General features: G+C 38.6%; 2 protein-coding genes across 2 annotated transcripts in view; both read left to right on the top strand.

Annotated features, from left to right (window-relative positions):
- Positions 1 to 3,976, top strand: part of LOC132090985 (voltage-dependent T-type calcium channel subunit alpha-1I-like) — a 120,074-nt gene extending 116,098 nt beyond the window's left edge. Inside the window, exons 34-35 of the mRNA XM_059497779.1 lie at positions 881 to 1,080; positions 2,946 to 3,976. Of these exons, the coding sequence (XP_059353762.1) occupies positions 881 to 1,080; positions 2,946 to 3,524 (779 nt within the window). The 3' untranslated portion in view covers positions 3,525 to 3,976. The remainder of the gene's footprint in view (positions 1 to 880; positions 1,081 to 2,945) is intronic.
- Positions 3,977 to 19,727: 15,751 nt separating this feature from the next.
- zgc:92360 (uncharacterized protein LOC436988 homolog) overlaps positions 19,728 to 25,472 on the top strand; it is a 15,918-nt gene continuing 10,173 nt past the window's right edge. The window contains exons 1-3 of the mRNA XM_059497773.1: positions 19,728 to 19,974; positions 23,768 to 23,898; positions 24,861 to 24,952. Coding sequence (XP_059353756.1) covers positions 19,887 to 19,974; positions 23,768 to 23,898; positions 24,861 to 24,952 — 311 coding nt within the window. The 5' untranslated portion in view covers positions 19,728 to 19,886. The remainder of the gene's footprint in view (positions 19,975 to 23,767; positions 23,899 to 24,860; positions 24,953 to 25,472) is intronic.

Raw genomic sequence — 25,472 nt, 5'->3', positions numbered from 1 at the left:
GGCTGAGATACAACTATTTGAAAATCTGGAATCTGAGGGAGCAAAAAAAGTTGTCCAAATGAAGTTCTTAGCAATGCATATTATTAATCAAAAATTAAGTTTTGATATATTTACGGTAGAAAATTTACAAATTATCTTCATGGAACATGATCTTTACTTAATAACCTAATGATTTTTGGCATAAAAGCATATGATGCATACAATGTCTTGTTGCGACAAATATACCTGTGCTTCTTATGACTTTTCTGCTCCAGGGACACATATGTAGTTTTACACGTCAAGTCAAGTCACCTTTATATAGCGCTTTAAACAAAATACATTGTGTCAAAGCAACTGAACAACATTCATTAGGAAAACAGTGTGTCAATAATGCAAAATGATAGTTAAAGGCAGTTCATCATTGAATTCAGTGATGTCATCTCTGTTCAGTTAAATAGTGTCTGAGCATTTATTTGCAATCAAGTCAACGTAGATGAAGTTAAACTAAGTCTAAATGAATGTTAAACTAAGGCCCTGGCCACACTAATATGTTTAAAAATTCATCTTTTCTCTCAGTTTTGTCCATATGAAATAGACTAAGAGTATCGTCCTAGCCGTCAGTGAGACTTCTGTGATATATTTCAACACTTACGTCCACGCTGAAATTGTGTTTTTGTCAAGGACAACTGAGATTTTTGAAAATGCTCTCCAAAGTTTTCCAGAAATTTGAAAAATCCAATCAAACTTCAGTAAAATGCATGAAAATGCTAGTGTGGACAGAGAGCGTTTTAAAACAAAAACACCATTTTCAAATGTATTTGGATTAATAAAGACATATCCTAACTCGCTTGTAAAAAGACCTGTTGTGTTCTTCTGAAATGGGCTGATGGTTTGTGTGTAGCAGGTGGCAGTGGAGGAGACGGCCAGACGTCTTCACCTTTCTTTCATCTCCCGGCTGAGTTCTTCCACCCCAACACCGCTGTGATTCCCCAGGGCAGCCCTGCCACCGGAGCGGCCCAGCCGGGCTCCAGACATGCATCTCCAGCCTCATGGGCTTCTCTCAGGTCCCCAGGGGCCAACAGCAGGGTCATGGGCTCTCAGGTAAGAGACGCCGGTTCAAACTTAGTCAGGACTTACAGTCAAGTGTCTGGATACCAACATAAGGATGGAGGGGTCTCAGGTAGACAGCCTTTGACTTCAGACATTAAGTAAGGTCCATTTTGCATCTTATTCTTGCCAACAGTCTTCAACTTATAAGGGTCATAGACTGAGAAATTAGATTTTCCTTGATCTTTTTACACGTAAAAAACATCATTGTACTATAAAAACCTGTAAGTTTCAGAACTCAAAACTTTCTCGTTAGTCCAAAAAATAGCTTATAATGAAGCCAGTCAACGCTTGCTTCTACATTTATCCTCGCCCACCGATTCTACAGCACAGCCTGTTTAGCCTCGTCTACCTATTTTACAACACTGCCTGTTTAGCCCCGCCCGCTGATTTTACAACACTGCCTGTTTAGCTCCACCCACTATTTCTACAAAACTGCCTGTTTAGCCCCGCTTACTGATTAGACAACACTGCCTGTTTAGCTCCACCCACTATTTCTACAATACTGCCTGTTTAGCCCCGCCCACTGATTAGACAACACTGCCTGTTTAGCTCAACCCACTATTTCTACAAAACTGCCTGTTTAGCCCCGCCCACTGATTAGACAACACTGCCTGTTTAGCTCCACTCACTATTTCTACAAAACTGCCTGTTTAGCCCCGCCCACTGATTATACAACACTGCCTGTTTAGCTTCACCCACTATTTCTACAAAACTGCCTGTTTAGCCCCGCCCACTGATTATACAACACTGCCTGTTTAGTTCCGCCCACTATTTCTACAAAACTGCCTGTTTAGCCCCGCCCACTGATTATACAACACTGCCTGTTTAGCTCCACCCACTATTTCTACAATACTGCCTGTTTAGCCCCACCCACTGATTAGACAACACTGCCTGTTTAGCTCCACCCACTTTTTCTACAATACTGCCTGTTTAGCCCCACCCACTGATTATACAACACTGCCTGTTTAGCTCCACCCACTTTTTCTACAATACTGCCTGTTTAGCCCCACCCACTGATTGTACAACATTGCCTGTTTAGTTCCGCCCACTATTTCTACAATACTGCCTGTTTAGCCCCGCCCACTGTTTATACGACACTGCCTGCTTAGCCCCGCCCCACCGATTCTACAGCACAGCCTGTTTAGTTCCGCCCACTGATACAACAACATTGCCTTTTTGAAATTTAATGAGAGCCCACCTTTATCCAATAGGCTTGATATCTAGTTTACTTGCTACTGTCTCCAGTTCCTAACACTAAAAGTGAAGTTAAAAAATCTCAGTATGGCCGCTGTCATCTTGCAGAAATTATGTTATTGTGAGCCAGAGTCTGCGCAGTAGTGATCATCAGGTGGAGCCGATGTATCAAAGTCCCGCCCAAACTCCTGAAGACCTAATCACAAGCTCACAATCATGACACCACAGCCAGTTTTATAGCATCCAATTACTAACTAAAATCAAACGTATTCAAAAAACGAACACTTTTACATACATCACCATGCTAAGAACTACCTAAAATGATGGAAACCATCTTTGGAAAAATATATATTTGAAGTGTAATTTAATTATTTTTTTTGTCTCACGTGCCATTAGATTACATTTATGACCTATACTGGGTCGGGCCACTTGGGGCAAACTAAATGTTTTGGATTCACTTTTCAGGACTTGGGCATTACACTTGTGTAAACCTAATTTCCAGGTGGACTGGTGCACATTGACTCCTGTAGATTGGGCAAACCCCACTAATCAGTTTTTGCAGACAGAAAGTTTGCAGTCGCAGATCTGGGTCACTAAGGCCTCTCATGTACAGATCTAGGTTTGTTTCTCTTTCCTGACTCTCTTTTCACTTCTTGCTGCAGACGTCCCACAGTAACTCCTCGCTGGCCACGGGCAGTTCAGTGGGCAGTCTGCAGATCATGCTGGAGGAGGGTGTCTCCCCCTCAGGAGACCTTACGCTACCCCTGATCTGCAGAACCCACGTCCCTCCTCTAGAGCTCAGCCAGAGATCTCGCACTCCACAGACTCTGTTCAATCTCCAGGCCACCAGGGGGCACCACAGGAATTGGAGAGGATACAGTGACTGCACAAACCCTAACTGGATCCGACAGGACCCCTTTGACAAGGACACTGGATCAGTGGTTAGGGCTGGAGGACCCGGTCAGGATGGTAATCCAGAACAGTTATCGGATAATTTGAGTAGCTTCTCTTTGACGTCTCTGCACCCGCCAGATTCGCTGGCGCTGCCGCTGGCCAAGAAGTGCAACAGCACTGGGAGTTTAGTACAGGGGAGCCTAGTGGGGGGAAAAGATGGGAGGTGCCTATATGGATTCGATTCTTGGACTGAAACAAAAGGTGAGGAAACTGAGAGGGATGCGTCCCCTGTTGGTGTAAAGACGTGCAGCCAGACTGTGGCTCCTGGCTGCCGTAAGAACAGATGAAATGGGCGGTTCGGTCCAGGTATGGGACACTGTGTGGTCTCTTCCGTGAACTCATCTCCACATTTATCTCGAATGACACAAACCTGTTTCTTGTTGTGCTACTGACCAGCTAAAACTTACAGCCACAGCAACACAGTGTCTTTTCTTCTTCAGGGCATCACACTGGACGCCTCTGAGGAGATGCAGTAGTCATGGAGTAGTGTTGAATGTTCTCAGTTCATTCATTCATAGGCAAAAACAGACTAAGAACATCACCAGCCGGAGTGTGTAGTGATCTTTAGGTGACACTGAGTGTGTAGCACGTGACATGTTTAAATCCAGAAAGATGCTGTACGATGCTGCGTTCATGTCATGTCGAAATTACTGCCATTATGAGTACTGTGGTTGAGAAAGTCATTTTCTTCTAAGAGCATGTTAAAACACTGGAGGATATGCCTTTTTTTTTTCAGAGGACATTGTTAGCAAATTGTCTTGTTTAAAGCATAAACTTGACTAAATTTAGGTTGTAATGTTTTCCCCAAGGATGTTTCAATACTAGTACTGGTCAAGAGCACAATGGCAAAGATGTCATCATTCTGATCTGCTCTCTGCCAATAGTCTCTGTGCAATCAAACTAAACAAGCCAGAGGCGACAGCGGCAAGGAACCAAAACTCCATCGGTGACAGAATGGAGAAAAAACCTTCAAAGAAACCAAGCTCAGTCAGGGCCAGACGAAACCAGCATGGCGTGGCTTTAGTGTCGTTCAAAATTACTCTGCCATGTCATTATGGGATAGTAAAGTGTCCACGAGAAGAAGGTCATCCAGGTACTGCTGTTTTATGAATTTTAGCATACTACTCATTTCAGATACTGTTTTAAAATAGGAAAACAGGCGTATTCTGATTCACTGGATGGACTTTTTACTGGAAACCGACAAAATATGAAAGCTCTGACTTGTATTAAAATGAAAACCGGTAATTTGGAGCCTACAATGTACAGTCGTGGCCAAAAGTTTTGAAAATTACATAAATATTAGTTTTCAGAAAGTTTGCTGCTAAACTGCTTTTAGATCTTTGTGTCAGTTGTTTCAATGATATACTGAAATATGATTACAAGCACTTCATACGTTTCAAAGGCTTTTATCGACAATTACATGACATTTATGCAAAGAGTCAGTATTTGCAGTGTTGGCCCTTTTTTTTTACAGGACCTCTGCAATTCGACTGGGCATGCTCTCAATCAACTTCTGGGCCAAATCCTGACTGATAGCAACCCATTCTTTCATAATCACTTCTTGGAGTTTGTCAGAATTAGTGGGTTTTTGTTTGTCCACCCGCCTCTTGAGGATTGACCACAAGTTCTCAATGGAATTAAAGGCAGGGTGGGTAAAAAAATGTATAAAAAACTTTTTTTCCAAATTTGTTTAAACTTTATTTATATATCAATACATAATTAAAAAGTAAGTACTCTGAAAAAGAAAGTATAAAAATCGAGTGACTGTAGACCTCTCACGACTGTTTTAAAGACAGCTCATTATTTCCATTCACTCCACCCCCTCCCTAAAAGTGACGTGACATTCAGCCAAGTATGGTGACCCATACTCAGAATTTGTGCTCTGCATTTAACCCATCCGAAATGCACACACACAGAGCAGTGAACACACATACACACACACTGTGAGCACACACCCGGAGCAGTGGGCAGCCATTTATGCTGCGGCGCCCGGGGAGCAGTTGGGGGTTCAAGGGCACCTAAGTCGTGGTATTGAAGGTGGAGAGAGAACTGTACATGCACTCCCCCCACCCAAAATTCCTGCCGGCCGGGGACTCGAACTCACAACCTTTCGATTGGGAGTCTGACTCTCTAACCATTAGGCCACGACCTCCCTTCTGGGCTCCTTCCAAAGCCTCTACTACGGCTCGCTAAGTAATGTTATGTTAGCTATATTACGCAGCTACGTGTGCTAATGACACATGCTTCATGAAAAAAATATGTATGATCAAAATACAAAAAGAAAGATTTACCTGTCCAGCAGAAATAAAGCCATCAAGGAGTCACTTTTCAGCCCCTTGAGTTCCCTCAGTTCTCGCCATCGCTGGAAAGCCACGCCGATATTAACTCGCGTTTTATTTCTTTGTTTATCCAAATACTTTTTGTTCATTGCCTTTTCTTGTACTGTTACTGTCTTCCTTTTTTTGCCTGGTTTGCCTTCACTAACTGCATAGGCTGGTACTGTGAATTTTGCTTGCTGTTTCTCTGCCATTGTTTTGGTATTCCTAGGATCCGTGCCTCTTGAATTCCTCAAATCAAACGTGCGCGCGCAAGTGGCCAGGTCATGTGTGGCAAAAGGGTGGTTGCCATGGTTGCGAGAGAGTGACAGTCGCCTAAGCCAATCCTATGTTTCGTCCCGAAATGGAAACAATGAGCTGTGTTTAATACAGATTAAACGGTCTAGAGTCACTCGATTTTTATACTCTTTTTATCCGAGTACTTACATTTTAATTATGCATTGATATATATAGAAAGTTTAAACAAATTTGGAAGAAAGTTGTTTATAGATGTATTACCTACCCTGCCTTTAAGATCTGGGGAGTTTCCAGGCCATTGACCCAAAATTTCAACATTCTGGTCCCCGAGCCACTTAGTTATCACTTTTGCCTTATGGCACGGTGCTCCATCGTGCTGGAAAATGCATTGTTCTTCACCAAACTGTTGTTGGATTGTTGGAAGAAGTTGCTGTTGGAGGGTGTTTTGGTACCATTCTTTATTCATGGCTGTGTTTTTGGGCAGAATTGTGAGCGAGCCCACTCCCTTGGATGAGAAGCAACCCCACACATGAATGGTGTCAGGATGCTTTACTGTTGGCATGACACAGGACTGATGGTAGCACTCACCTTTTCTTCTCCGGACAAGCCTTTTTCCAGATGCCCCAAACAATCGGAAAGGGGCTTCATCGGAGAATATGACTTTGTCCCAGTCCTCAGCAGTCCATTCACTATACTTTCTGCAGAAGATGAATCTGTCCCTGATGTTTTTTTTTTGGAGAAAAGTGGCTTCTTTGCTGCCCTTCTTGACACCAGGCCATCTTCCAGAAGTCTTGTCCTCACTGTGCGTGCAGATGCGCTCACACCTGCCTGCTGCCATTCCTGAGCAAGCTCTGCACTGGTGGCACTCCGATCCCGCAGCTGAATCCTCTTTAGGAGACCATCCTGGCGCTTGCTGGACTTTCTTGGACGCCCTGAAGCCTTCTTTACAAGAATTGAACCTCTTTCCTTGAAGTTCTTGATGATCCTATAAATTGTTGATTTAGGTGCAATCTTAGTAGCCACAATATCCTTGCCTGTGAAGCCAATTTTATGCAACGCAATGATGGCTGCACGCGTTTCTTTGCAGGTCACCATGGTTAACAATGGAAGATCAATGATTTCAAGCATCACCCTCCTTTTAACATGTCAAGTCTGCCATTCTAACCCAATCAGCCTGACATAATGATCTCCAGCCTTGTGCTCGTCAACATTCTCACCTGAGGTAACAAGACGATTACTGAAATGATCTCAGCTGGTCCTTTAATGACAGCAATGAAATGCAGTGGGAAGTTTTTTTTGGGATTAAGTTAATTTTCATGGCAAAGAAGGACTATGCAATTCATCTGATTACTCTTCATAACATTCTGGAGTATATGCAAATTGCTTTTCCAATTTCCAATATTTATGTAATTCTCAAAACTTTTGGCTACGACTGTAGAGTGCAAGTGACGTTAAAATGCAGAAGGTTAATTCACCTCTGGTTCTTAATTTGAAATATCTGAAAATGAGCTAAAGACACAAATGAAACATATTTAAACACATTGTTGCTCTAGAAGTGCATCATTCCTGTGTCAGTGTTCAGATCTCGTGCAGTAATTCCAATGTGACGAGAGCGTGGCATTAGAACAGCGTCTTTTGCTTCATTCTTATGTGGGAGGATTGAGTTTTAACAGCCACCCACAGTTCATTAGAGCTGCAGGGTGAGTTTATAAATGTGTGATGGTAGTTAATAGCATTGACTTGACTGAGGAAACATCTCAAGGCCAAAGCACGACACACACTAAAAGCTGGACTCTACAGGATGATTGGGGTTAGTTTTTTTGGTTGTTCTGTGTTTGTAGTCTAATGATGGTAGAAGCAGAAACATGAGCTCTGATCTTAAACCCAGTGAGCTGTTGGTCTGACCATTTTCATCATATTTTATCATCCAGTAGATTGGCAGAAGGTCATTTACTAGGGTTTGGATTAGAGCTGATACTTGTCTTTGGAAATCATGCATGAGAGATGATGTCACTGTACTGTAAAGATGGCAAAAAGTATTGATTTATTTTTCAAGTATTATGTAAAATTCTTTTACCTGCATTTTTTTTACATCGCTGTCTTCCACTTTGCATTTTGTACAAACATTTTCCTAAAAACACAAACACGTGGTTCTGAGGCCCAAAACATACTATAAACAAGAACATGAACACAGTCTCTTCTAGCTCTGCATTACATTTCATCATTCGAATGCATGCCATGCAAGTTTGAGTCACGCTTTCAGTGTTGCTGCAAGTGTCACTCAAGCTATCATCGCTGTAAACTATCTTCTTCAATGGTCAGTTTTCTCTCCCAGATAAGGAATCTTATGCTTATGATTTTCAGTCACAGACAATTGTTGGAAACTCTATCGCCCTCTTCAGTCCTGTAGTGTTCTTGCACTTGCATCACTAGCAGTGTACAATGTGTAGCGAATGCTTCTGGTCTTTTCTGAAACGGTGGCAGATCAGTGAAATTATTTTACTGATTTTGTTTCTCATTTGCACAGCTGAGTTGTTTGTAAAGGACTCTCAATGCACATTAATTTGCATGATTGCATCTATATTCATGTTCACTTTAGTGTCCTTATTCCAAAACTCATGCTATGATTGAATCATTCCCACTGGATCTACAGTGCTGAAAACTGGGCAAATCAGTCACAAAGTCATACATTTCTCAGACTTCAAAAAAAGAAGAAGATATTTTAACACTTTTGATGATATATGAAATATGTATTCACCTCCAATGTTTGTGTATTTGCTCTGAAACTCTTTTTAGTACCATCTTTTAAACCAAGCAGTAAATTATTACTTTAGTTCAAATAATCAAGGCATGCTTCCCACACTAAATGAACACTAGAATGATATTTAATACATGAAGTGAACAAGGTATAGCAAAACTGACATATATATATATATATATACTTATATGAAAATGATGAATCTGATTGTTTTGATTCTATGTAATGTAATGAACCATTCAAGAATGATTCATGTAAATGAATTTTTTTGCTCCTGAAGCTTAAACTCAAGACTCTGTTCAGATATCTCTGATGCTTGCATACGTGATGTGAGACAAGAGACGGGTGTGAAATCATCTTTATGAAACTTTATGAGCAAATATAAAGCATCATAAGCATTTAAACCAATGCAATATTTCCTTGTTATTTATATTGCCAATATTTTCTGTATGTAAATATTCAGTTTACTGCCAGCTTTATCTCAGAGATTTCCATTTAGATTAAACTGAAATTCTGCATTGCTTCTTTTGAAGTTCGGAGGAGTTTCATGCGGTTCCCATGTGCTGTAGCATTTCATCATTCACAATCCTAATAAAGTGACTGAACTGATGTCAGTGAATCGGTGAGGAATTTTGGTTCATGCCTAAAGTAGTTTATCTTGGAAAATAACAACAAATTCAAACAATTAGATTTTATTAGATTATCAATGTCTAGTTATTTATAATGCCACAAAAAAACTTTTGAAAAAAACAAGGCTTTTTCTTTTATACAATTAGGTCTCATTTGTTAATGCATTAACTAACATGAACTAACAATAAGCGATATATTGTTACGTTATTAAGTTCAATTGTTTGCTTGTTTGTTCATGTTAGTTGCATTTTTCAATGAACTAACTGGTGTAGTGTAACAAATTAAATCTTATTGTAAAGTGTTATGTTGTTTTTAAATGTTTTTATTATCATTTTTATTTATTTGTTTATTTTGTTATGATGGTTTTATTTAGTTAAGAATTTATCACACAAACGACATCATGATAAATTATGAATCCTCACTGTTGGGATAATTCTCTTCTGCTCACCAAAAATACAGTAAAATCAATAATTTTGTGCCATTTTAATACAGTTAAACTGGTAAACTGCTCTCTTTTGTAATGCAGTTTATAATGTAGTTTATTCCTGTCGTGGTAAACCTTGTTTAGTTGTGTTCATAGTTTTTGAGAATGAAACGGTCTCTTTATTTCGTTGTCTTAACTAACGTGTACTGATGATTGTCTCGATCAGAACCGGACTGATGTTCTCCTGAACTGATCAGAGCAGCAGATGGACGAGGCAGGTGTGTGTGTGTGTGTGTGTGTTTCTGGACATCTGACCACATCTGCTGCTGGACCATGAGCTGACCAGAGTCTCATTAACATATGCTAATGAGCTTGCAGAGGCCACAGCAGGAAGCCCATCAGTCACTGTTTGTCTGAATGAGATTGAACAAGAGCAGAGCAGATGAGCCACCTGTGTGTGTGTGTGTGTGTGTGTGTGTGTGTGTGTTCTCTCCTCAGTTCACTCCATGCAACTGAGCAGTGAGCAGTGGTCAGTTATTATGCTGTAGAAACACCCACGAAGGCCATCCTCACAGCCCTCAACTCTCCAGAAATAACATCACGGTCAGTGTCTGTTCCTCCAGTGTGTGTGTGTGTGTGTGTGTGTGCTGCAGGTCCATCAGCTGTAGATGGTCAGAGTCTGATTCGGTCTGTCTGTCTCGATTTACAGTGACATGATAATGGTTCAGTGTGAGTGTGATCGGCTCTCTGCAGTCATATATCTCTAATGGTCTCATCCTCGTCCTCTCTCTCTCTCTCTGTGTGTGTGTGTGTGTGTGTGTGTTCATCTGACCTTAAGCTGATCGATCGATTGTATGTCAGAATTACTGGAGTTTTGATTCTGAGATTTATCTCAGTACAGATGACTCACGAATGACAGTAACTCCAATCCATCAGTTAACATCTGGAGAAGCTGAGACAAATCCATCATTAAGGCGTTTTTAACTCAAACACGAATTCATAATCCATAGTAACTTCCTCCATTTTCAGCAAATGTTCATTTTTGGGTGAACTGTTCATTCAAGCTGAGTTGTTTAGGAAGGTAGATATGAGAATGAAATATAACAATACACTAAATAAATCAAAAATACAGCTGCAACTAATTTTTTAATGCATTCAGAGCTAGAGATGGTAATTTGTGATTTCATGTTGATCCTCCAGATGAAGTATGCTCTGGTTCAGTCAGTCCAGTCATGACACACATCAGATTTCAGCTCTCAAAAACTCATGCAGCCTCAACAAGGTAATATTGAGTTTTACAGACATTTACAATAAGAGCTCAGATAACTTCTATAATTACAGATCTCTGCCGCGGACCCATAGCGCTTTAATTAGACGCCGCCATGATGGCGCTCAAACCCGCTGGAAGCCGACAGCTCATAACACTCACATACACCAGTGCACAGATGCACAATTAATATTGTTGCATGCAATATCTGCACTTATTATTTTAACACGGCAGAACGGCGTCCCTGAACGAGGAGAGAATGAAGGAGCTGTGTTCATGATTGGTTTCAGCGACAGTCCAACTTCAGATGTTCAGTGTCAGATTGATGTTTTGTTGAAAGAGATAGTTAGAAACACACAAAAATAGTTCATCGCACACACATGATTTATGATGAATGAGACGATCTGCCCAAAACCACACTATAATTACTGCAGTTCAGTGAAGTCGAGCAGTGAATCAACATCAATCTTTTAGTAAGTTGTGACAGAAAATGTGATGCAAGAGACTGATGGCAAATGCCATATGTTTGCCTTTATATTTAAAATAGTACTTCAGGGGAAAATTAAATAAGACATTTTGCAGAATGTTCACACTTTTTAAAATCTAAAATGCACAAAAGTCCTTTAGATTATTAAAATGTTCTCTTCTGTTAAGAACTGAGAGGTTCTTTGAGGAACCTTAAATGGTTTTTCTATGACATTGCTTTGAAAACCCATAAAATTCAAAATGTCGAATCCTGATCTTCCAGTGAAATATCTATTAATATAAAATCCTCCTTATTTTATTCTAAAATTCACTCGCATAGGCTTCGATCTGCTGCTTCTTACACTGTATTCATGTGATTAAGAGTCTTCTTGAAGTCATGTGATGTTTTGTGTGAGGATCAGACCCAAATATGAGATATTAGCTGATAATCTTCCTCTCCGGTGCAGTCATCTGTACATATTTTTATGCTGTTTGATATTGCTGACATAAAACTTGAACATGAGCCACCTTTATTTTGCAGGATTGGAAAGTTGTGAAAGTTGCAAATTGCGACTAAAGTTTAGTGTTGTTCCTCTCACAAAACATTATTACACAGCCACTTTCCACTTCATACAATTCTAAAGCCAATCGAACTGTACTTTGAACTCAAATCATCTAGAATTAGTGTCTTTGAAATGTGAGTTTATGATTTATTGGTTTGAGCTTCTTTAAATATTCTCTCTGTGCCTCTGAGGTTTGTGTTAATCCATGAAGTTTCTGTCCTGTCACGGGTGCTCTGTGTGTGTGTGTGTTTCTAGATGAGTGATTGATATGCACGTTGTGAGTCAGTAGAAAGCGTGTCGTGTCAGTCTGTGATAAAAGAAAGAAACACAAAGAAAGTCTGTTTGATCTCCTGTCAGTTCCTCTCAGGAGCCGGTCATTATTTGCTTGTTGTCACTGTCAGCCGTCAACACACAAATACAATCACACACCAACATCATCAGCTTCCCTCGTGTTGTCAGCTCACGTCCCGTCTGTTTGAGGTTGATGCTAATACACACTACATAAACTTAGTCACACAATGCTGATGTTTGTTAACATGAACATTTTTAGAAAAAAAGTTTAACAATAATAATAATTTGCACGGTTTGATGTGATATGAGCTAAGCGCTCGTTAGATTTAATCATCATTTGTAGCGTAATGTATTCTACGTGTTTTTTGGCAGACATGATTCTTTCTTGTTTCCGATGACACTATATCAGGGGGAAATTCTTATTCGGGTCGTACAAGATGAGAAGGAAACTTTATTCAACAATTTATTTTCTTCCGTGTCAGAATTCTGTGCGCATTTACAAATTCTGAATATTTCTGCAGAAACTGTATTCATTTTTATTTTTCAGGATTCACAGATGAATAGAGAGTTCAAAAGAACAGCATTTATTTAAAATAGCAATATTTTACAACATTGTAAATGTCTTTACTGTCACTTTTAATCAATATTTTACTGCTTTCAAAACAACCCCAATGTTTAATCATAACTGTATTTCAGGATTTCTGAGATGATCTATTAACCAATCAGCATCCATCCTTTTTGTAATAAATGTTAATTTCTCCATTTTCTTGTGCACTGGCTGTAAAGGTCGTTTTCTTCTGGATTATTCTGCTTAAATCAGCTTCATCCGTCCTCTGCTGCTCTGATGATGTCGGCCGTGTCTGCGTTTGTTTGCGTGTGATGATGGAATGAGTATTGATTACATGAGGCAGATATTAATTGTGTTCAGGTCGCGGTGAATCGCGTCGTTCACTGATACAGATAACTGGATCTGAACAAAAGCCTCCGTCTGCTTTTCTTCCCAAAACACTCCACAATTTGTCTGTCAGCGTTTGAGTAATCCGGTGTTGTTGTTTGTGCAGTTAAACCTCACTGTTTGAGGAGTGTGAAATTGAGAAGTGTCTCGGGCCGTTGTTGATTTTAGCCTCAGTAATTGAAAGTGTTTGGGAGGGCCAGGTGTGCTTTCCTTCAGTGTTCGGTGGGAAGTGCTCATCATCCGTCCTGTGACTGTTCAGTGTGTGAATGTGCCGTCAGATCAGTTTCATGATGAAACACGTCAAGGTCGTTTTAGTGTTTTAGTTTGATATGAAATGCATCTGTCCTTTCATTTCTTCTCCTTATAAAACTGATGCTAAATTTAAACCTGGCACAGAAGCCCCTCTGAAGTGGCATTTACACAGACTGTTTAATTAATTTACACATTAAATACAACAGTATGATTTGATATTAGTTGCTGAGGTGGCTCAGTGCTGGCTCAGTTTAGTCTGGCTTTTATAAAGCATTACATCTTTAAACAGAATGTTAAGCAGACACGGAACAGCCTTAACTTGGCGGTGTAATTTCTGCAATAATTGGATGTCAAACAATTGCATATTGTATGCACTAATCTGGCGATGTGAGTAGCTAGTGACCTAGTTAGTTTGGGAAAGATGGGATGTTTTCTGGATTACTTTTGGAAGAGTATGTGGAAGAGTTTCAGATCTCTGGTGATGGATCTCTGTTGCAGTTACTGCAGTTCATGACCCAGAATCCAGTGAAAATGTCTAGCTACAAAGACAAACACTGAAGAAACAGAAATGTTATGTTTGAGGAAACTAAGAAAGCGGAGGTGATTTATCAGAAATGAGAGGCTGCGTTTAACTGTGGTAAAACCACTGTAGCGCCGGAGGTAGTGTAATAAGTGATAGTCCAAACCTGTGTGATGTTTCTTTTGCAAAGCACACATGAACATATTTTATAGAAATGTGAATACATTTTAGTAAAAGTTGACTTTGACTGCATCCTTATTTTCAATCTCTGTGAAAAAGTTTTAACGTGGTACCTCTGGGTTTAGTGCTGGGCCCAATCCTCTTCTCAATATACGCAACACAGCTGAGACCAAGCATCCAGGTACATTGGTTTTTCTACCTTTGCAGCACTGACACACAGCTCTACTTCTCATGTGTGTGGGTATGTACTGATTTTTATTAGCGATGCTCACGTTGCAGCAAAAACTTTCATATGTGTAAATATCAAGAACCTTTTGAATCTCCATTTCATGATCCCTTTAATGCTTCCATAACACTTCAATAGCAGACGTATGAAAAGTGATACAGTGCACCATTTTATGAGCTTTAAAAGCTGGTGTGTGAATTTCATGCCTCACTGAATATAAAGTGAACACACTCTCCATCATCATCATCATCCTCCTCCTGACGAAGGGTTACAGTCCATCTCTTGTTCTCTGTGTTTTGAGTCAGCATCACTGTGCAGAGCGTGACAGAAACCCTTATTATAGTAAAGACTGATCTCCTCCTATGATCCATCATGCATAAACCTCAAAAGCTACGAGGCAAAAACAAGGCAGTTCATGGTTCACAGTTGAAGTTCAGCAGCTTAATTGCGTCACCCTGAATCTTTGGCTAATTGGTGCCTCTCTGTCTCCTGTCGATCTCTTAAACTCGGGGCTGATTTCTGTGGTTTCAGGTGAGATTGTGATTCCAGCTGGCAGCTGTGAGCGATGCTGGAGAGTTTCCCCTCATCAATATTAATGCAGCCGCTGCTCAAACACTCAGTTTGGTATCAGGACTGAGCAGAGAAACAATTATATAAAATATTACAACAGTAGAGAGAAGATAATGAGCAGCACCACATGAGCTCACCAACACACGGAAACACAGAGCAATTGCTGCAGTGCTCAGCTAGACACATGTATACTTCTGACAGAAATTAATACTTTTATTCATCAAGGATGCATTAAGTTGATGAAAAATGACAGTAGAGACATTTATCATGTTACGAAAGATTATGAAAAAAAAATCAAAATATATAAAAAATATTGTGCAGCACAACTGTGTTCAACACTGATAATAATCAGAAATGTTTCTTGAGCAGTAAATCATCATATTATTCTGATTTCTGAAGATCATGTGACACTGAAGACTGGAGGAATGATGCTGAAAATACAGCGGAGCATCACAGAAATACATTACTGTTTAACATATTCACAACAGCTTTTTTTTTACTGTAATGTTATTTCATAATTTATACTGTATTTGTGATCAAATAAATGCAGCCTTGGTGAGTTTCATTTAAAACATTTAAAAATCATAACATTTCTAAACAGCTGTGTACTTTATATTCATGCATTATGATTGCATATGCTTTATTGCTCTTAATTTATGTTGATTTCATTATTATTGTTATGTTTCAATTGTGTCTGAACAGGACAGTTTCTTTTATTGTAATACAGTAAAGAAATACCCAAAAAGTACACTGGACTTTTCTAAGTAATGCAAACAATCTAAACAATTATAAAATAAAAATAATAAATTAATAAATATAAATTATGGAAACAAATTTGGGGTGAAATTCACCTGATTTTATAAGAATAACCCATGTATTCAATTGAAAACAACACTTTTATTCATACAACTACATTTTTGGGAACAAAAAGTTTAACTTGATGGTCAGAATTGGCCCTCAAAGTAATGTGTCATCCAATTTTGTTGAGCATCATCTTATATTGTGTTCATATAGTAGAGTATAGTTATATTGTTTCATGTGTCCATTGTCCGTAAACTGTATATCGAAGACTAGAAGCAGGAACCAGGGTAAAAATCTAAGTTTCACAGTTATATCAGACAGATTATTCATATCATAACTTTGCAGACTTTCTCCAACAAGTGCATCAGGAGCATTTCCTCAAAGATTCACAGTCTCCTATCCATCAGCTGAACTCCTGGTTCTCAGATCAGCTCTGTAACGTGAGTGTGTGTGTGTGTGTGTGTGTGTGTGTTTGCCCAGAGCGGCTCGTGGCGTGAACGTCGGGCACCGTTTCAGCAAACAGACGCCACCGCAGCCTCCCTCCGACTCACATCAAACGCCTCCACTGCGACGGCAAGCGGCCTTTAGGATTACAGAGCGCAGCCGGAGCAGATTACAGCCGTATGCTAACAGCTGAGACTAAATCTGCCAAGAAGAGACAATCCACAGCCTCACTGAAGAACTACAATTTGATGGGAGAATTCACTCCCAGTTCCTTCATTGACTTTTAAAGTGTTAATGACGTGTGTTGATGTTCATCTGTGTGACATCAGAAAGCTGCAAACAAGTCCTTTCTGCGGTTTAGTGCATGTTAATACACTCAAAGGTTCTGTATATTGTCATTGATGGTTCCAGAAGAACTGTTCTGAACTGTCTGAATCTTTCTATTCCATGAATGCTTCTTTATCCACCTTTTCTTGCTGTAAAAATGTGCACAGTCATTTGTAAATATTATGGGTCTGGCTTCTGGTCTCATCCGCGTCCAGATATTTTTAGCTGTACAAAACAGTTTGTTTTGCCGCTTGATATTGAAAATTTGACCATATTATTTTAATATGTTATCTTAATTATGCTAGTTTTACAATTTACTGTACGTTGTTATTCTTCTCGTTATATATCTATAGCTCTAATGAACTGGAAGTCTCACCCGAAGGCTTCCCTCCGTGATAAAGAAGAAGGTGGAGAGTGAAAAAAAAGGTTCTTCAGATTAATAAAATGTCCTTCAAACTAAGAAAAACATGGTTCTTTTAAGAACTGATCACTGAAAGGTTCTTTAGGGAACCAAAAATGGTTCTTCTGTGCATGGCTTCACTGTGAAAACTTACTTTTGAGAGTGCACATGCATTGAGGAAGGTTTACCTTTTTAAAGTTGCAGGATGTTTTACTATAATGGAGTTTTTATCTGAGAAGATCAAGTAGATCTTTGGTCATGATGAAGGCAAAGTGAATCCAAGAAATAAACAAAGCACATACAGAGAGAAGCTTCATGTGTGTGTGTGTGTGTGTGTGTGTGTGTGTGTCTTCAGCTGATAAGTAATGATGAATTACAGTGAAATGTGCTGCTCTATTATCTAAAGGTCAGGATGTTAAGCTGCTGGTTAATGTGCTGATTTCTTGAAGGATCATCTCATGGCCTCTTCTCACTCTTTCTATTCGTCAGTTCTTCCTCAATCTTGTTTCTCACATGCATGTTTGCTGAATCTCTTCCTCTATTTGTGCTGTAGTTCAGGTTCCTTTCTGTGAGTAACTCAATCAAAATCTGCTAAATCAAAATGATTTTTTGAATTTACTTTGGGGGGAACACAACGGACTGTATTTAAACATGGTACAATGTGTTAAAGGCAGCTGAGAGTATACTGAGCCATTTTCAAGTTGCTATAGTTGAGAGAACTTCAATAGTGCTGAACAGAATCTACAACAAATAATAAAAAAAATGCTGTCTTTCACTTTTGCTCTAATAACAAAAAACAAAACAAAAAAAATTACAGATTACCATTCTAAACATTTAGCAAGTTTTCAGTTTGTAAACTGTCATGCATTTTTCTTTAATTTAATGTTTATCTTCAACAAAAACCAACAATGATTTCATTCTAAATATGGTGATTATCTCTAATATAGACACCCGACATAATATGTGATATTCACCATCTGAATGTAACCATTTCATGTCAACAAATGGAAAGGTCAGCCATCTGATAATTATCATGATAATTACTGTGCCTTTAACCCCAACAGCAGGGGCACTTTTTCCCCAAATACCATTATTTTACACATTCTTTTGTTCAGAGGTCCACAAACCATTGCAGCATCCCTGCTTTCATTATTCAAAACTGTTGCTTTAATTATCTTAAAACTGAAAATCATTAAGATATTTGTCTCAAAATATGTGCATTAATTTGAGCGATTTGCTACTTAAATCTACAACATTTTAGAAAACATCAAATATTAGAACAAGTAAGCACAGACTCAACCAAATTTGCACATGCATGTTGAAAAGCGAATGTTTTGGAAAGTGCTATGCCACATTTTTATACCATCTAGAGGTATAGAGGAAAGTAATGGACAAGATTAAAATGAATCATTGTATGAATGTGATTTCAGAGGAAGACTGCAGGTGTCTGATACAAACTAATGAAATGTGATGTGTGAGGTCAGGCTGATGAGCTGGACTGCCACCACTCTGGACACACAACAGATCTTAATGGATCGTGTCACTTCTTTAATCGCATTCGAACACATTTCATCTTCTGCACAAACGATGAGTGAGCAGTGCTTCATTATCATTCGATCTGCTGTGATGTCTTCGAGGAAGCCTGCGTGTTCTTTATTTATTTGAGCTATTTCGGTGGTCGTAGTGGCAGCATCATTTGGGGTTGCCATGGAGACAGTGTTACAGTCACAGCACATCTGGTGTACTGTATCAGTGCGATCGGCCAATCAGATGACGCTCTGTGCTGAACTCAGAGGACTGATGCTCTGTTAGACTCATCTCACTTGTATATAGATCACAAACACAGATCCACCTGCAGCTCCGGCGAAGAGTGTTCGGTGAGTTCACACTGAGAACCTGTTATAATAAAGCAACATTCTTCAGAATTCATAAACTGTGAGGAGTCCGACTGCAGATTCATCTAGAGCCTCTTATATTCCTGTATCTCTCTGTTGTGATCAGTACAGATGATTAGTTCAGCTGATCAGATTCTTGTCTCGTCTGTTTCAGTGAAGAGCTGATCCACAGTGAGCTGCCTCCACTGTGTGGACAGATAGTGACAATGAAACATGTGAGTCGTGTATGATTATTAAATCCTTTTATGCATTTTACTTTTACGCATTTTGTTTTTGCATTAAAATTAATCTTCTCTTTTCACCTGTGCTCTAATGTTTTTCCCCCCATCGCTGTTCTCTAATTAACCTGCCACTGTACTCATGAATATTGGTGTGGCCTTGTGAGGAGTTGCTCCTCTATTGTTTGCCACTTTGGATAAGTGTGCACTGAATGCATGAATAGAAAAATATAAGTTAGGCTATATACGTTTTTATATGAAGCTGAGATCAGCTTACTGGGTGGTTTCTCACATCTGCTAAATAAATGTCTGGTATGTGTTTATGGAGAGTTTCCAGGTTGGAGCCAGTCAGGATTTTTATTTTTTATTTGCTGTTTAAATGTAACCAAAATGACATTATGTGTATAGATTGCTTGCCCTGATAAAAATGAAAGGAACTGCTAAACAAATTGGTAAAAAGTAAAAAATAAATAAATAATTAAACGTTAATTGTATTTGCTTTAGCAAGTCCTTTCTGTCAGTCTTTCTTTCTTTATAGTTTCTGCAGGTTTGGTCTTCCTGGGTGTTATTATTCTGTGATTATGTTATGTTAGTAGGGTATCTTTCAACTGGAGTAGGTTTTGTGTCCAGTACATCGTAATGTGTAATAAATAATAGGTGTTTAATCATATGTGAGAAATAATGAACATTTGAGTGTTTATATTTGATGTGGTATGGCTTTGGAGCGCGCGCACACGCACGCACACTGTGGCGTTTATGATGCGGAACAACAAGTCTGAACAAACTCTGCTGCTCCACTTCCGAATGTTTGAAGCACCTCCATCAGACGAGCACCTCCTCCTGCTCCTCCTGCTGCTCCCGGGGAGTCACAGATCCGCTGCACCGGACCGATGACGGAGAACGAGCGAGCCGCCAGAAGCCTCAAACACGTCCTGCAGAAACCGGGGAACGGCAGCTGCGCGGACTGCGGCGCCGACAGTAAGTTCCTGCTCTTTACACGCATCAAACATTCACCGATCGACCGGAACCGAACCTGCGCGAGCGGAGGAGAACTCACCTGACTCACCTGAGACACTGCGTCACGACGGCTGTTTCAGAAAACATATTACAACCTTATTTTATTGTTCATAAAGTCAGATGGGAAAGTCCCTATTTTAAATCTGAAAAGACGCGCGCGCATACGTTTCTTCACATATGATACGCATTGGGTAGGTTTAGGGTTGTGGGGTAGGTGTGTATCATATTGTATTATATGTCCATTTCTGCATATCAAAAGCACGATACTATTGGCGTACTATTTATTCTCATGGTGTTTTTGTACTCATGTAAAGCAGGGTTTGATTTCAGGAACCCTACAGCAGAACATGTTCCTTATGATTCAGGATGATTCACTCAGGAGTTTAGAGATGATACTCCAGAGCTCAGGATTGAGTTTATCTGGAGAGGAGCTGCTGCTGCTGGACACGCTCAGATATTCCTAGAGAGAGAGAGGGAGAGAGAGAGAGAGAGAGAGAGAGAGAGGGATGTGGGAGCGGTTGAGGAGACTGATGAAGAAACAGGAAGTGTGTTTCTCCACACCGTCCACTGTAACACATGAAGAAAGACAGAAAGAGTCGTTCTATCATGACACTTTCAGCCAAAGTCATTTTTAAGGAAAGTCCGTTCGTTCACTCATTTGTAATGCCTCTGTGCAGCTTTTTCAGGCATGCAAGACCAAAGCTACTTATACTATGCCCTAAAATACTTGTTGTTAAGAAATGTGTATACGTTTGATATTGCATCTGTCATTAGTTAAGTGCATCCCATCACCATTTAAACTAACAATCATTTTAAAGATGTTATTTTTATTCTTTCTATACAGGTTATCTTAAGGGTTTTCCATTGTTTTAATTGTAGTTTTAGTATAATATTATAATACAATTTCATCTTATTATTATTATTTAAAGAAGAAACCAATCCAGTATATATTTGACATTTGAGGCTACTATAGAAACTACTACTATAGAAAACCAAAAATACATTTTTCATGGAAAGTGTTTTCAGCCTATTTTTTTTCATCTAAAATATGGCACACGGTTGCTTCAAACAATGGTATGAACATCATTCAATGTAAATTTTGATAATCGTAATTAATAAGCACAATTACAAGTGCTGGTCATATAATTAGAATATCATCAAAAAGTTGATTTATTTCACTAATTCCATTCAAAAATGGAAACTTGTATATTATATTCATTCATTGCACACAGACTGATATATTTCAAATGTTTATTTCTTTTAATGTTGATGATTATAACTGACAACTAAGGAAAATCCCAAATTCAGTATCTCAGAAAATTAGAATATTGTGAAAAGGTTCAATATTGAAGACACCTGGTGCCACACTTTAATCAACTAATTAACTCAAAACACCTGCGAAGCCTTTAAATGGTCTCTCAGTCTAGTTCTGTAGGCTACACAATCATGAGGAAGACTGCTGACTTGACAGTTGTCCAAAAGACGACCATTAACACCTTGCACAAGGAGGGCCAGACACAAAAGGTCATTGCAAAAGAGGCTGGCTGTTCACAGAGCTCTGTTCAAGCACATTAATAGAGAGGCGAAGGGAAGGAAAAGATGTGGTAGAAAAAAGTGTACAAGCAATAGGGATAACCGCACCCTGGAGAGGATTGTGAAACAAAACCCATTCAAAAATGTGGGGGAGATTCACAAAGAGTGGACTGCAGCTGGAGTCAGTGCTTCAAGAACCACTACACACAGACGTATGCAAGACATGGGTTTCAGCTGTCGCACTCCTTGTGTCAAGCCACTCTTGAACAACAGACAGCGTCAGAAGCGTCTTGCCTGGGCTTAAGACAAAAAGGACTGGACTGCTGCTGAGTGGTCCACAGTTATGTTCTCTGATGATGTTAATTTTGCATTTCCTTTGGATATCAGGGTCCCAGAGTCTAGAGGAAGAGAGGAGAGGCACACAATCCACGTTGCTTGAGGTCCAGTGTAAAGTTTCCAAAAGCAAAAGGAGCCCCAACTAAGTATTGAGTGGTGTACATGCTCATACTTTTCAGTTCACCAAGATTTCTAAAAAATCCTTTCTTTGTATTGGTCTTAAATTATATTCTAATTTTCTGAGAGACCGAATTTGGGATTTTGCGAAGTTGTCAGTTATAATCATCAAAATGAAAAGAAATAAACTTTTGAAATATATCAGTCTGTGTGTAATGCATGAATATAATCTACAAGTTCCACTTTTTGAATGGAAGTAATGTGAAATAAATAAACTTTTTGATGATATTCTAATTATATGACCAGCACCTCTACAGTTTCAAGGGAATAATCAGTAATTATACTTTTTGTCAAAATGTCAGACATGTTGATGTGTCTGGAGCAGGTAAATGTACATTATACATATCTATGCAGTGACCTCATGACTCTTTAATTCAGAAGGCAGTGTATGTGGCGTAAGTTATAGCTCTCAGAAAATTCCCAGTTTACTAAAGCTGTGTTTATGAGGATGTGAATGCTTTTTACAAGTCGTAATCTTGTAAGTACAGTAATTGCAACATTGCATGAATGCACATTTAATCCCTTTAATAAGCAATACACCGTCTTTGTATATCAAAAGCCTTTGGTTCAGCTTTATTGTCATGTTTAATATATCATGACTTTACTTTATTTAAATCACATGAGGAACATGTTCGGGTTGATTGTTTTTACAGTAAACAAGAGTTTGCGGTCGTGATGCTGAAGAGAGTTTGAAGAATGTTATGACCAAATTTACTTTCATTGTATTTTCAGTGGAAATCTAAACAGTCTGGTTGCAGCCATTCTTCAGAAATATCATATTTTGTGGTCAGCATCAGAACAACATGAGGACATTTTCATGTTTGGGTGAACTGTTCCCTTAAGCTATCACATGAGCTATGATTTGCATATATTTATATTGTTCATTAATATTCTTACAGTGTATTCAGAACAAAAACTGTAGTTAGTAACACAATCCATTACATGATAAATTTTAGATAATATAATCAGACTACTTTTACATTACTTCTGCATTGTTTTTAACCTCATTTATCACATTGAAATAAAATAATAAAGAGTATTTTTATATGTTTAACATATATATCATACATTTCATTTGTTGTTATCAGAAACTTGAAGTGCATTACATTGTGTCAGGCTTTATGAGTTCTATAAAAAGCTAACAATTAAATCATAAACATAAATTAAAACAAATACAAGTTAGGTGTTTGTTGATGTGTTTGAAAGACAAACGCCTTCCAAAGTAAAACTATAATATATCATTCTGAATAATTATAAAAGTATCTCCCAGCTCTGCACACATACGTATGTGCATTTACTTCCTTCCCATCAGAAACTGACACACTTCTATATTTGTGATTAATATAAATGAATGCGGTGCAGTGCATGAAGTATTTGTGAAGTGCATGATGAGCTCTATCTTTAGTGTTCAGGTCTGAATCTTCTTTCCTGTGCAGAAGTCGATCTGTGAGTCAGGGTTGTGTGTTTTGATCAGATAAGGCAGGAATGTCCTCGATGTGTTTCTGTAGCTTGAGGCAGATGTTAATGATTCTTTGTGATTCTTAAGTCTCTGGGTTTCTTAATAAACTCATCTCACTGCTTTCTGAGTGTGTCATCTTTACTGTTTTGTGTGTGTTTAGACTAGAAGAGCCAGACTGTGTGTTCATATCTAATATCCATATTAATATCTGATTTATTTCTGTATCGTCTCTCTCTCTCTCTCTCTCAGATCCGGAATGGGGCTCCTGTTCTCTGGGCGTCTTCGTCTGTCTGGACTGCTCCGGAATCCATCGCAGTATTCCCGACCTCGGAAAAGTCAAATCGCTCCGACTCTCACGCTGGGAGGATTCAGAAGTTCAGGTGTTCATTACGATTTCTGTCTTTTCTTTACGCTTCTTCAAACACCTATCAGTGTTATTCACAAATAATGCTAAATAAATTCAGTCTGGCTCTTCTAGTCGGACTGTTAGATACACTTTAGTATATGGACCGGATCTCACTATTAACTAGTGGCTTATTAGCATGACAATTATTAACATATTGGCATATTCATCCATAATCCTACGCTACACCTAAACCTAATAACTACCTTACTAACTATTAATGAGATGCCAATAAGGGTTTATTGAGGCACAATACATATAGTATTAATGGTTTGTTAATCACAATAAATGGACCTTAGAATAAAGTCTGACTTGTGATGTTATATATCAGATTACTTATTATTGTATATTTTCTGTTTTCGTTTGCTTTAGTAATTTTATTTTGTGGTTTTCTAATGTTTATTCGTTTTTTATAATATTTCTTATAATATTTTTTATTTTTGAAATTATGACCTTTATATAACATTTTTGTAATACTATTTTAGCTTTTTTATATATATTATTATTATTTTATTTTTTATTTATTGTGAAGTTAAAGTGTTTCATCAAATAGTTATACTTTATTTCAGCTTTATTTAAATTATGAAAAATGATTTTTAATAGTTTTAGTTTAACAATAACAGTGCTGATCTATTTGGTGTCATTTTTATTTGTAATTTTTTATTTTTTAGTTTATAGTTCCTGTGACTATCAAGCTGAACTTCATTCATTCAAAACTTAATTTTCAGTCTGTTCCTCAAACAAATCATCATATGACTTCTGAAGAATATAGCGCATATGATTCATATAAGCCTTTATGACACTGTTATTTCTCTTGGGAACTTTATATGTTGACTGTGAAGTGTACAGAATAGACTCATGGTTTCTCTTCCACTGTTGAAAGCAGCACGAGGTGTAAATCATACAGAGCTGTGTGTTTGCTGATGTCTGTGTTTGTAGTTCATGTCTGAGCGAGGGAATGATGCCATGAACGCTGTCTATGAAGCTGCACTTCCTGTTTACTACTACAAACCCACACACAGAGACTGCCAGTGAGTTTCCATCACATTTACACTCAGCTGCATGTGGAAATATCATCATATCAGGCCGTGGTTATATTTAGGGTGAGATCAGGGTCACTTAATTGAGTTGATTTAGCTGATCTGAAATCTGTCTTTGAGGCTCTTAGTAAACTGGATATCTCTGGGCCAATGTAGTATTGTTAGACTGTTTGTAATATCTACAGTACGGACCAAAAGTTTGGACACACCTTCTCATTCAAAGAGTTTTCTTTATTTTCATGACTATGAAAATTGTAGATTCACACTGAAGGCATCAAAACTATGAATTAACACATGTGGAATTATATACATAACAAAAAACTGAAAATATATCATATTCTAGGTTCCTCAAAGTATCCACCTTTTGCTTTGATTACTGCTTTGCACACTCTTGGCTTTCTCTTGATGAGCTTCAAGAGGTAGTCACCTGAAATGGTCTTCCAACAGTCTTGAAGGAGTTCCCCGAGAGATGCTTAGCACTTGTTGGCCCTTTTGTCTTCTGTCTGCGGTC

The sequence above is a fragment of the Carassius carassius genome, chromosome 17 (genome assembly GCF_963082965.1).
Source record: "Carassius carassius chromosome 17, fCarCar2.1, whole genome shotgun sequence".
NCBI lineage: Eukaryota > Metazoa > Chordata > Actinopteri > Cypriniformes > Cyprinidae > Carassius > Carassius carassius.
The sequence above is the reverse complement of the archived record's forward strand: the minus strand, read 5'-3'. Positions and strand labels throughout refer to the sequence as shown.